The sequence below is a fragment of the Mus pahari genome, chromosome 10, assembly GCF_900095145.1.
Source record: "Mus pahari chromosome 10, PAHARI_EIJ_v1.1, whole genome shotgun sequence".
In the NCBI taxonomy this organism is placed as follows: domain Eukaryota; kingdom Metazoa; phylum Chordata; class Mammalia; order Rodentia; family Muridae; genus Mus; species Mus pahari.
The window spans coordinates 49,884,646-49,897,130 of NC_034599.1; the positions used below are offsets into that span (position 1 = coordinate 49,884,646).

The window sequence follows — 12,485 nt, forward strand, 5'->3', positions numbered from 1 at the left end:
GAACTCACTCTGTAGACCAGGCTGGCCTCGAACTCAGAAATCCACCTGCCTCTGCCTCCCAAGTGCTGGGATTAAAGGCGTGTGCCACCACTGCCCGGCTAGTTTGTTCTTCTATCTCTGCTTGTTCATCAAGTTATTTAGATGGCTGTGCTTTTAAAAGATAATAGAAAGAGAATGAGTTAGCATTTTAAATAACTTTTTACATGATCTTTCTGATTTCAGGTATTAATCATGGTGATCTTAATGACCATAACATTCTAGTACATCTCAGCAAGTCAGCCTCTGGAGATGCTGTGCATCAAGTGTCTGGAATTTTAGACTTCGGTGACATGAGCTATGGCTACTATGTGTTTGAGGTGGCAATCACCATCATGTACATGATGATTGAAAGCACAAACCCTATACAAGTAGGAGGTCACATCCTTGCAGGGTTTGAAAGTGTGATCCCCCTGACCGCTGTAGAGAGGCATGCTTTGTTTTTACTTGTATGCAGTCGTTTTAGCCAGTCTCTCGTCATGGCTGCACACTCCTGCCAGCTGTACCCAGAGAACAAAGAGTACCTCATGATTACAGCCAAAACCGGATGGAAGCATTTACAGCAACTGTTCGACATGGGCCAGAAAGCCGTAGAAGAAATCTGGTTTGAAACTGCCAAGTCCTATGAATCTGGGATCTCCATGTGACTGCCGCGGTAAAAAAAAATTAAATCGCTCAAAACTCGCTCGGCGCTGTGCACCCCCAATGCTCTGGATTCCCGAGTGAAAGACACATGCACGGCCTTACTTTTAATATGCCCTAAGCAGGTCAATTGCTGGGCCACTCCCTAACTCCACTTGGTTAACCACACTCCCCTTCGATATTCCTGAGTTATTACTTACTAAAATCTATATTTTATCTTTGCCACGCTGGACCTTGCTGGGCAACACTCCTGGGCCCCTCTGCACTTACACCTCGGCGGCCTTTCCCTTCTGCATCTTTCTGGCGTGGTCCTACTCCTATGCCCCTCTTGTGGCCGAATCCGCTTTTCCTCCTCTTTCTGTCCCTTCCCAGGAATCCTGAAAGTCCCACCTCTGTCTCTGCCCAGTCATTGGCCGCTGGTAATTTTATTGACCAGTCAAAACCTAACTGGCTTTCTTTAGTCCTAAGTGTGGGACACTTCAAATAGGTATTTTTGGTAACATAATTAGCATGAGAACACAAGCCGCTACAAGTGACCTTAAAAAAGCTTGTGTTAATTAAAACCCAGTTGGCCTGGAACAAATTTATGAAGGATTTTTGTGCAGAGTTAAAACTGAAATGGTAAAACAAATCCAATCTCACCAGGCAGTGGTGGTGCACACCTTTAATCCCAGCACTTGGGAGGCAGAGGCAGGTGGATTTCTGAGTTCCAGGCCAGCCTGGTCTACAGAGTGAGTTCCAGGACAGCCAGGGCTATACAGAGAAACCCTGTCATGAAAAACAAAACAAAAAGCCAAAACAGATCCATTCTAAATATGAATTGGTGAAGAAAGATCTAGTTTTTACAGCAATCTTAGGACCATCTTTTACACTTAAGAAAGTACTACATGATGAACCCTTGCCTAGTATGCAAGGCCCGGGTTCAACCTCAGCACTACAGAAACAAGGAAATCCACATATAAGTACCACCCAAGTAAGCATGTCTTTGTGCACGTCCTGCTTGCCTTTTACAAGAAACACACATGATGATACATGATTTGTCATCAGTCTCCAAAGATCTATTCTAGTCCTTAATGATTTTTAAACTTTGAAAAGAATGCATATGTATAGCTATATTAATTTTTTTTGTTTATTTTTTTTGAGGCAGGGTTTCTTGGCTGCCCTGGAACTCTCAAATTCACAGAGATCCAATTGCCTCTGCCTCTCAAATGCTGGGATTAAAGATGTCTACCACCACACACATATTCACATATTTTAAATAATCCACATATTTTAAATACCTAACCTATATCGCTTACTCTATGAATTCTTCCTTAATCTCACCTGTCTAGAAGTGAGGTTTTTTTTTTTTTTTTTTTTGGCATTTCACTGTTACCTGCGTATTGTTTTACAGTCATCTATCTTGTAAGTTGCCATGGCACAGACCATGAGAAACTTACACTTCACTAACTCTGTAGACTCTTAGTCTCACCGATCTAGAAGTAAGGCATTCTATCTTTTTTGTGGATTTCACTCGTACCTTCTGATGGTTGGTTGTACACTTATCTATCCTGTAAATTGACATGGCACAGCCATGAAAAACTTACATCTGGGTGTTTCTTCTTGTCCCTGTGATAGTGCCTTTCTCAAAGAAAAGTCTTTGGACACATTTACAAAATGAATGCATGTAAGAAGAAAGATATGGTGAAGCCCTTGGGGAAAACACAAGTTGGAGTCATGAGAAAAACTTGTTTGGGAGAGTAACTGCAACTGGAATTCCAGACACACGTGCACAGAAGCAAATGTAGACATCCAGGCAAGGCCATTATCTAGGACACCAGCAAGGCTCCTCAGCAGTTAGGGCTCACTATGCTGTTCAGGCTGGTCTAAAACATCGTGGCTCCCATGATCCTCCTGTTCAGCCTCCCAGTGCAGAGAGTATAGTCATACACCATTCTGCCTGGCCCCACATGTTCTCCATTCTCTATAACTAATGATTGCCTTTTTATAGGATTCTGTAAAAATGCAGCTCATTGCATATTTGGCTTAAGTTTTATCTCAGTATTTTCTTTACTGGCTCCTTTTCATGTCTCTCTAGTCTAAGTGGCTATTTACTTATTCATGTAGGGTGGGATTTTTTTCTTTTCTGTTTTGAGACTGGATTCCACTGTGTTATCCATACTGGAATCAAGCTGTCATGTGATTATCCTGGACTCATGATAATCCTGCCCATGCAACCCAGTAGCTGGGACTGTAGGCATGCACAACCCACTTACTGCATTCTTTTGTTTAACCACATGCTTTCTAAAGATGACTCAGGTCTAGACCCCTAGTCATTTATTTAAACATCTTGTTAGTAGTTATCAGTCTGTGTGAGTAGGCCTCGATGCTGTAACTCTTGCCTGATGTTTGCCTGCCTATCTACCTATCTAAACTTCCCAAACTAGGTATTTCTCTGAATTTACTTATACACTTTCTTTTTAACTTCTCTATATCTCCCTTTTCTCTTCTCTTCTTTTCTTTTTTCTTTTCTTTTTAAAAGCAAGATAATGTTTGTACTTATCCCAGAGAGTCAATTGTGAGGGTTTTGTAAGACGCTATGGCAGCCTCTTAGCATAGACTCTGGCACATAGTAGAGGCATAATAAATAGTTACTAAATAATGGATCATATTCCAGGTTATGCACAATCAAAATATTGGTGTGGCATGATGCTTGCCCTTCTCATATTCAGCTATAGAGCCCTGCTGCTTTCATAAATCAGGATTTTAGGTCAACAAATCTGGAGCGGTTTTGTCTTTCCCGCTTCATTAGTTTTTCAGTAGAATATACTCTAATCCAATGGATATTGAATGTTATTTTACATGCACTACCTCATTTAATCCAGAACAGAATCACAAAGATATTCTGATGATTAATCTCCATTTTTAAATAAAGAAATAGAGCCTTTAAAAGCTGATTTATTGCTTTAGAAGGGAGCCCAGGCTTAGATCTTGAATTAGGTCTTTGGGCTGTTACCGCTGTTCCTAATCACTACAAAATCCCGTCCTCCTGCCTTTCCTACCTTGTTTTTACACACACACACACACACACACACACACACCACACACATGGGGGCAATAAATGAGATCATTCACTTGTGAAACACTTAGGATACTCATATTTAAGGTTTTTATTTAACTTGGCCAATCAGGACCAGAAAAATGGGTTGGAATTTGGGTCTCATTCCAAATCAGTGTTTATCCTGTTATACAATGGAACTCTGTAGGTTTCTCTTGATTGTTCTTGCTAAGAGATTCTCCACTAAATTCCTACTGCAAATATTGCTAATTTCTGTTTGAAATTAAATATATACTGTATTGTATGAATATTTTATTTTTGGTCTTTTCTCTCTCTCTCATTTTTAAAACAGTCTCACTATATAGCCCTGGCTGGCTTGGAATTTACAGGGCAAACCAGGTCCTGAGTACAGGCCAGGTCCAGTCTACATGCAACTAATTTCTAAGCTTCCCCCTTTAAGAAACCCAGATCTGCTGGGCGTGGTGGCGCACGCCTTTAATCCCAGCACTTGGGAGGCAGATTACTGAGTTCGAGGCCAGCCTGGTCTACAGAGTGAGTTCCAGGACAGCCAGGGCTATACAGAGAAACCCTGTCTCGAAAAATCAAAAAAAAAAGAAAAAAGAAACCCAGATCCAATTTTTGCCTACACCGAAGACAAGGGCCCTGTACATAGTCAACCCACTAGCTCTTCAAACTTCAACATAGGCACAGAAACTAGGTAAGATTGGAAAGGAGAAATGGATGAAGAGAAGTCTTAAACTTAGAACGAAAGTTATCCCAATTAAAGAGTTGGGATCTGAGAAGGGAGAAAATGAGGCTAAGAGGAAGAACAAAGGAAAAACTGTTAAGGGGCAAGTCTGGAAGAGTAAACGATTTGGTTTGTCTATACAGTTGCTACTCTGGCCTTCGTTAGAAAGGTACAGAAGAGAAAATGAAAGTGGAGTGCAAAGCGTAGGAAGAAGCTGGTTCCACTCTCCACAGTATAGACGCTTCCCTCCTTCCCAGTCCTCCTCTAACACAGACCGCAGCCAAAGCCCAGGTTGTGCTTCTGCACAGTCCACGTGGGCAGACTGAACCCGCCCCGGCGGCACCGGGAGAACTTCCGCGTCCACCCGCCCCGCCCCCTCGCAGTCCTGCGCACGCGCGGGAGCCATATTCGCCGCGGATGCTTGGCCATCCGGGTTGGTTCTTCTCCAGCTGAGTAAAGAGGCGCTGATCTGCACCCTCACCGTCTTCCTCTGGTGAGGCTCAGTCCTTAAGGGGCCGCGGAGTCGCGGTGTCTGTCTCCCGGGCGGGGGCCATCTGCGTGGAGACCACGGCCCAGGCCCGCGGCCGCCACCGAGGAGCTGTGAGCACGATGACTTTGCACCCGCCTCCTCGGTGACCGGCCTGCCAGGGACTGGTCCCCGCCGGCCGCCGTCGGGTATCCCCCGCGGGGCCTTGACCGCCGGCCCGGGCTCTGAGACCCACCGGGCCGGTGCGAGGGGTGGGGGCGGCTGCGGCCCAGCGAGTCAGTTCGGGAAAGTGGCGCTGCGGGGAAAAGTCCAAATCTTGTGGCGCCGGCGCCAGGCGTGGAGGTAGCTGTGTTCACAGTCGAATCCGAAACCGCCGTGGCCTCCTGGCTGCTGTGCCCAGGGCCACCTTTCTGTTTCTCCTACTTGTTGGAACCGACTCCCCGCAGGTTAGCTCTCCCTTAGGCCTGACGACTCTTCTAAAATGCCAGTTCCTGTGGTCCTTGAGTCCAGCCCTTCGATGGAGCGGTCTTGAGTAAGATAAAAGTGTTTTCTTTCACCCGGGCGCGCAGACCCTTTAAATGTCTGTTTAGCTTTCCAGACACGATGCCTTCCTTATATCCCATTATTTGGCAACATAGGAATCGAACTGCCATTTTTCTACTAAGGGGGAGCGTCCATTGCTGTCTTTCGAAGAAATGGAAATGAGGACCAGGTTTACCACCTAACCCCTACACCCCCAAACTTAGGACCACATGAATTATCCACTTTGTTAACCCTTCTCAGCCTGCTCTACTTGGAATGCCCTTCCTTCGCCCCTTCCCAATTCTTCCTCTTTGACTTGAGGCTTTTCAACTTACTTTTGCCTCTCCTATCTCTAATTTACTCTCATCATCTGTATTGGTTTCCTAAAATTCTACTTGCTGTCCATCCTGCTTTCCCTCCTCCCCACCCTCAATGTCTCTTCCATGTTGCTTTATAATCCGTGTCTGTCATATCTGGCTGCTAGATTCTGAGCTTTTCATGATGCCCTGGTTTACCTTTATTGTTGTGGCCCAACATCTGTATAGTTCCCAGTGGTGGTCCAGTTCATGTTAGCTAAGTGATGGTGTGGATCAAATGGTATAAGCAGTGGATGACACTTATTAAAATTGTGGGGTTTTTTGTTTTTGTTTTTAATGATTCTGTTTTCTTTTCACAGGAATCGACATAAAGTTCAGAAACCATGGTGAGTTTATGGCACATTTCCTTTAACTTTGCCTGGTGAACATTACGGCTTGTTTGAAGAGCCTGACATGGAAGAAAGTGGAGCTGAAGGGGTAGAGGGGGTTTAATGGGGTCTTCCTTCTTCTTCCCGCTGAACTCAGCACCAGGATGTCATTGTATAGGATGCATGGGTGTCCGGAAGTTGGCTTACTGTCAGTGAACAGGCATCATCTCTCTGTTTTTCCTTTGCAGTCTCGAAGATATGACTCCAGGACCACAATATTTTCTCCAGAAGGTAAATTAGAAGATTTAACCTGCTCCAAAGAAGGTTGGGGCGTTTTGTTGTCGTTGTTGTTGCTTTAAGTAGTATATTTTAGTGTTGGGGTCTAGTGTGGCGTTTAGCTACACACATTTTGGAATTAACTTCATTCCTTTTGTTCTTGTTAGATAACTTGTCACCAGGTTGATTATGACATGCAGTGTGGGCGAGTAAATGCAGGGCTGTTGATGCCAGCCTACCTGCGTCACTGCTGATTTCTCTCAGATCAAGAGCGAGAGGAACCATGGTGTCTCACTGTTTTGTAGGTCGCTTATACCAAGTGGAATATGCCATGGAAGCCATTGGACACGCGGGCACCTGTTTGGGGATTTTAGCCAACGATGGAGTTTTGCTTGCAGCAGAGAGGCGCAACATCCACAAACTTCTGGATGAAGTCTTCTTTTCTGAGAAAATTTATAAACTTAACGAGTACGTGTGAGATCATGGGGAAGAGTGCAAACTGTTGCACTTGACAGAGTATGTAGGATTTGCATATTTAGGAAAGGATCTATGTGAGGTGGTAGAACTGAAATGAGCAGTTTTATTGTTTTTCTTGTAAAAATTTGTGTATTTGCTTTATTTTGTTATCTCCTTGCAGCCCGTTATGTCTCAGTATGTTCATTATGCGTATAAATCACTTGAGATGCAAGGATAAACACTTGGTGCAAAATAGCATTGTGCAGTGGTAAAAGTATGTATGTACTTTCTGGTCACACAGCTTTGGTTTAAAATCTAAAGTCCATTGATAACAAGGTGTGGTGCTGCACCTATTACCTAACTTCTTGGGGATCAGAGTGGTTATGGGAATCGAATGAAACAAAATAGTGAAATAAACTAACCCAGTACCGAGTAAAGCAGGCCCTCAGGATGCCGTTCAGAACAACACGCAGGGATTCTGTACAGTTATCCTGACTCTTTACATGGCTCTTGGAGATCTGACACAGGTCAGCCACGGGGTGCAGTCTGATTCCGTTCAGTTTGAGTACTTGGAACTGGCTGTGGAACTGGTTATTGGTGGAAGACTGTCTGCTATATAGTGACTTTGCCATCAGTGGTAGGCCTGCTGAAGACTTGGCACTGGGGCCTAGTTACTTATTTGTTTATGTATTACAGCTTTGGACAGCAAGCATACGGACCACTCCCACAACCTGTTCTTACCTTCCCATCTCCCACCCTTCACCCCACAGATATTTATGTCTGTCTGTTTTGATTCACTGGCATTACCAGGGCCATCTGTGTGAGAGCTGCCTGCTGGAGTCTGGTGGGCTCAGCAGTGTGTACATAACCAGGGAGTCTTTCCCAGAGTCTACCAGTAACCAATAGGTCCTGTAGAAGGGGTAGGGTCCTGTGAGCTACTCTTGGCTAATTATTGACAGGGCTGGTCTTGTCTGTGCCCAAACCAGTTATAAACTTGTGACTTCGATTGTCATATCTAGAGAACGTGCTTTGCTGCCCTTACTCTGTCTCCTCTCTTAAGTAGTCGGCAGCTCCTTTCCCACAATGTTCACAGACCTTAGAGAGGGAGTGGTTGGTCTGAGTGACATCCTTAGGGCTATCTCACACTCTCAGTTATTTCCTGTGTCATGGGAAGCCATGAGTCTGCACTGTAGCATCCATTGTTAGTTGAGGCTTCTCTGATTAAAGCTTGGTCCGCTTTTGTCTGGAGTAAAAGTGTAGGCATTTAGAAGGCAGTCGGGTCCTGTGTTCCTTAACCCTCAGAAGTGCACTTCCTGCATGGGCCTTTGGTACTCCCCTCACATAGTGTCATCCTCCACAGTCACATTAGTCTCTACCCAGCAACTTGTTGGCTTGTTTAGGTATAGTCAGTGTCGATGTCTACACTATAGAGAGCCAGGGAAGGCTTTGGGGAACAGGCAGAAAGCAGGTACATGCCTAGGCAATTTGTGAACTTCCCACCCTTGTGTCCCCTCACCCCTACACCTGTCAGGCCAGGCATGGAGAGTTAGACCCTAAAGTGTGGGAGTGGTCTGGCTTCTTTACTTGGTGTTCCTTCTCTTGCTGTTTCCAGAGAGTGATATCAGTACATCTGTTGAATAGTTCAGGCTGCATTCGTTTATCATTTATGCTGAATGACACTAGGTAAACATCTCCTGAAAAGATGCTATTTTCATAGCATAGATCTAGGTGCTTTATATCACTTAGAAATTCTCTGGCAAGCATCTTCCCTGCTTACAGTGGCTTTTTTTTCTCTTCTAGGGACATGGCTTGCAGCGTGGCAGGCATAACATCTGATGCTAACGTTCTGACTAATGAGCTAAGGCTCATTGCTCAACGGTAAGGACGGAAATCGTGTGACACTCAGTATGCCTCCAAGGAAAGCTTTTTCTTTCATAATATGTATTCTCTTCAGAGAGCATCTTCTTGCATTGTATATATTTTAGAGAAGCCTGTTTAATATGTCAATCTCTTTACTCTAGGTACTTATTACAGTATCAGGAGCCAATCCCCTGTGAACAGTTGGTCACGGCACTGTGTGATATCAAACAGGCGTACACACAGTTTGGAGGTACTGAGTGTTTTTGGAAATTTTCTGAAAACTGAAAACATTTTATGAAGAATAAACTTTTTACTTTGTTTTGTTCTGCTTTAAGGTTTGTTAAGGTTGTTTTTATTGATGTTGGATTTCTTTTGGTTTTAGATTTTTTAAAACTATTTTTATTTTTTTTCGAGACAGGGTTTCTTTGTGTAACCCTGACTATCTTGGAACTTGCTGTATAAACCAGGCTGACCTCAAACTTACAGAGATCCGCCTGCCTCTGCATCTCAAGTGTTGGGCTTTAAGGCAGTGCCACCACCACCTAGCTTTAAAACACATTTTTTAAAATATTTTTGTTTTTTGCGAATTTCCTGCAATGAGTTTTGATAATATTCACCCACCATTTCCTTCCATATCTGTCCCCCACATCTCAGCCCACTCAGCTTCCTGTTCTTTCCCTCCTTTCCCCTTTCCCCTTTTAACTCCTTCAGTTCAGGTGTGGGACCTGCCCTAGAGCATTGTCACATGACCAAGGGTCACACCCATAAAGAACCTGCCTTCCTCTCCCAGCAGCCCCCAGGTGCTGGACACTCTGAGCTGGAGGGGGGAGCTCATGCGCCCTCCCCTGGGGCCGAGAGTTTGTCTGCTGTTCTTGTGGATGTTGTCACAGCTGCTGTGAGCTCATGTGCCTGGTGGCTCAGTTGTATTTGGAGAACATGTTCCTTGTCACCCAGCACCTCTGGCTCTTACAGTCTCTCTGTCCCTTCTTCCATGATCCCTGGGTGTTGGAAGAGTGCTCTGGATGTCCCACGGCTGAGCACCCTGAAATCTCTTACTCCACACTTGTTTATGACATTCACAGTTTAGCCTGAACTACTCTGGTGCTCCCTGCAGTCCTGCCACAGCTTCCTGCACACTGGGTGCAGATCGTGCCTGCTTCAGGGGCAAATCTGCTTCCATGTGTCAGTTGGCAGCTTCATCAGCAGATACTCAAGCCTGAAACAAACTCTTCTTCCATATTAATGAAGTTCAGCACTGGCCTTCTGTTTCCACATGTCCACCCCCAGCCTCAGCCCAGCTTCTAGAGTCAGAGTTGGCATTTGTGACTGAGCTTATCTGTGGCGGCCAGAATACAAACCAGTTATGCATGCTTCACTTCTCAGAGGCTTGGGCCAGGTCCACTGAAAGCTCTAAATTGAGATTGTTGGGTTTAAAATTGAAATTATTGATTCTTTTTTTTTTTTGTTAAAGGCAAACGTCCCTTTGGTGTTTCTTTGCTGTATATTGGCTGGGATAAGCACTATGGCTTTCAGCTCTATCAGAGTGACCCAAGTGGAAACTACGGGGGATGGAAAGCCACATGCATTGGGAACAACAGTGCTGTGAGTATTTTCATGCCATTGTAAAATGTAGTGAAAGGCTAAGAGGCCAGTAATGTTAAGTGGTGATGTGTGTTAGAGTATCTACCATAGGATTTAACAACTTCCTATCTTCTTCAGTGTGAAGGGAATGCCTGTTTCTAGTGCTATATCTTGATAGTTTGTTGATGCTATCTGTGGCTAAGGGCTAGTTTTCCCTTATAAGTAATAGAACTCTTTTTTTTTTTTTTTTTTTTTTTGGTTTTTCGAGACAGGGTTTCTCTGTATAGCTCTGGCTGTCCTGGAACTCACTTTGTAGACCAGGCTGGCCNTTTTTCGAGACAGGGTTTCTCTGTATAGCTCTGGCTGTCCTGGAACTCACTTTGTAGACCAGGCTGGCCTTGAAATCAGAAATCCACCTGCCTCTGCCTCCTGAGTGCTGGGATTAAAGACGTGAGCCACCATGCCCGGCAGTAATAAAACTCTTAAAGACAAGTCTCTTAAGGCCAAGGTCTCATTTAAAGGTCCTGTCCCTGCCCTGTTCATGCTGCCTTCCCTGCTGTCAGCAGCGGTTGTACTTCTTCAGTGTCAGCATGAATGAATTCAGGCCTTAGTTCTTCTAACCATCTTGTGCCCTCCCCACGATACACAGATTGGAAGGAAACTCTCTGTTGATGTTTTGTTTTTCAGGCAGCTGTGTCAATGTTGAAACAAGACTACAAAGAAGGAGAAATGACTCTGAAGTCAGCTCTTGCTCTGGCTGTCAAGGTGCTAAATAAGACAATGGATGTTAGTAAACTGTCAGCGGAAAAAGGTAATCCTGTATCCTCCTGCTTTGTCTTAGCTGAGGAGTTTATTGAGTAGCCACAGCCTTAGGTTTTTAATGTGTTTTAGTTCATTGAAGCTGCCACTTAGGGGACATAAGGACCCCATGTCTTGAGGAAGATGAGTCTTGATGAACTGTAAAGCCACAGTCCTGCAACATAGGACATGCTTAAGGACTTGAGCCTGACTGTAACGCCTGGTTTGGAGATCCTGTATCAGCAGCTGGCCTTGAACTCACTGTTAGATCAAAGCTGGCCTCAGACTAGCATTGCTCTTCCCCTGCCTGCTCCCCCCAGATACTGGGATCCCAGGTGTGTACCACTATGCCTGGTGGAAGCTGCTTTTTAGGTCATTTTTTAAAAAAGAAATTAGAAAAGTCCATAAAGAAGTGTTGCTTTGTTTAGGATTCTGTCTTGTTCTTCTGGTTAGCTTGTGTGGGTCAGTTAGAACAACTGCAAGCCAGACTTCAGGGTGACATAAATGTTTGCTAAGTTGTTGGGTGAAGAAAAGACCTTTAGGTAGAGCATCAGGGTATCACAAAGATCAAAGGTGTTGTGTTCTCATAAAAATGTGGGTGCGTCATAAAGTGTAAAACATGGGCGAGCGAGACTCAGGTAGAGAGACCAGCATAAGCTATGGTGACCTCTGCTGAGTCCTGCCTCTGATACAAATGTATGTTCGTGTTTTAGTGGAAATCGCCACACTAACAAGAGAGAGTGGAAAGACGGTGATCAGAGTCCTCAAGCAAAAGGAAGTGGAACAGTTGATCAAAAAACATGAAGAGGAAGAAGCTAAGGCTGAGCGGGAGAAGAAAGAAAAAGAACAGAGAGAAAAGGATAAATAGAATCACGGATTTTATAACTCCTTAGAGGCACCAATTCACTTAGGAGCTGTCTTGGCCTTCCACCCTGGAAGTGTTTTCTTGTATTATCTTCCTTACCTTGGCCATCGGGGAAATAGGACATTACATACTGAATTGGGTCATGTCTGTCCAGTTGGATGCTTTATTGTAATGATGGACATCTTTATAAACATCTTAATCTCAACACATAATTTTTGGAATAAAACTTGGAAAGATTGGTTATGGTGAAAGGATACTTTCTCTGTGGCAACAATTGTTGAGAAGATACTACAGCTGGGGCTGGAGAAATGGCTCTGTAATTAAGAGTGCACTGCTCAGCCGGGTGTGGTGGCGCACGCCTTTAATCCCAGCACTTGGAAGGCAGAGGCAGAGGCAGGTGGATTTCTGAGTTCCAGGCCAGCCTGGTCTACCAAGTGAGTTCCAGGACAGCCAGGGCTACACAGAGAAACCCTGTCTCAAAAAACCAAAAAA

General features: G+C 44.5%; 2 protein-coding genes across 4 annotated transcripts in view; both read left to right on the top strand.

Moving 5' to 3' along the window:
- Hykk (hydroxylysine kinase) overlaps positions 1 to 1,451 on the top strand; it is a 24,420-nt gene extending 22,969 nt beyond the window's left edge. Inside the window, exon 5 of one of the 2 annotated variants that reach the window (XM_021207375.1) lies at positions 223 to 1,451. In XM_021207375.1, the coding sequence (XP_021063034.1) occupies positions 223 to 683 (461 nt within the window). In that variant the 3' untranslated portion in view covers positions 684 to 1,451. The remainder of the gene's footprint in view (positions 1 to 222) is intronic. The other variant, XM_029543611.1, reaches the window with a different exon arrangement.
- A 3,404-nt stretch (positions 1,452 to 4,855) lies between these two features.
- Psma4 (proteasome subunit alpha 4) lies at positions 4,856 to 12,234 on the top strand. 2 transcript variants are annotated; one of them, XM_021206394.2, is made up of 9 exons: positions 4,856 to 4,956; positions 6,149 to 6,175; positions 6,406 to 6,448; positions 6,739 to 6,901; positions 8,690 to 8,767; positions 8,911 to 8,999; positions 10,221 to 10,351; positions 11,018 to 11,141; positions 11,842 to 12,234. In XM_021206394.2, exons 2-9 carry the CDS (start codon positions 6,173 to 6,175, stop codon positions 11,994 to 11,996), a joined length of 786 nt encoding a protein of 261 aa, XP_021062053.1. In that variant the 5' UTR covers positions 4,856 to 4,956; positions 6,149 to 6,172; the 3' UTR covers positions 11,997 to 12,234. The 2 variants fall into 2 exon arrangements, with proteins under 2 accessions (XP_021062053.1, XP_029399506.1); XM_029543646.1 differs by lacking the exon at positions 4,856 to 4,956 and adding an exon at positions 5,157 to 5,396.
- The last annotated feature ends 251 nt before the right edge of the window (positions 12,235 to 12,485 follow it).

Bases quoted from the DNA above. Each gene is read 5' to 3' on its own strand.
- Psma4 (XM_021206394.2), top strand. The intron at 6,902-8,689 runs GTACGTGTGAGA...TTTCTCTTCTAG, and splicing joins AAAATTTATAAACTTAACGA to GGACATGGCTTGCAGCGTGG. The intron at 10,352-11,017 runs GTGAGTATTTTC...TTTGTTTTTCAG, and splicing joins GCATTGGGAACAACAGTGCT to GCAGCTGTGTCAATGTTGAA.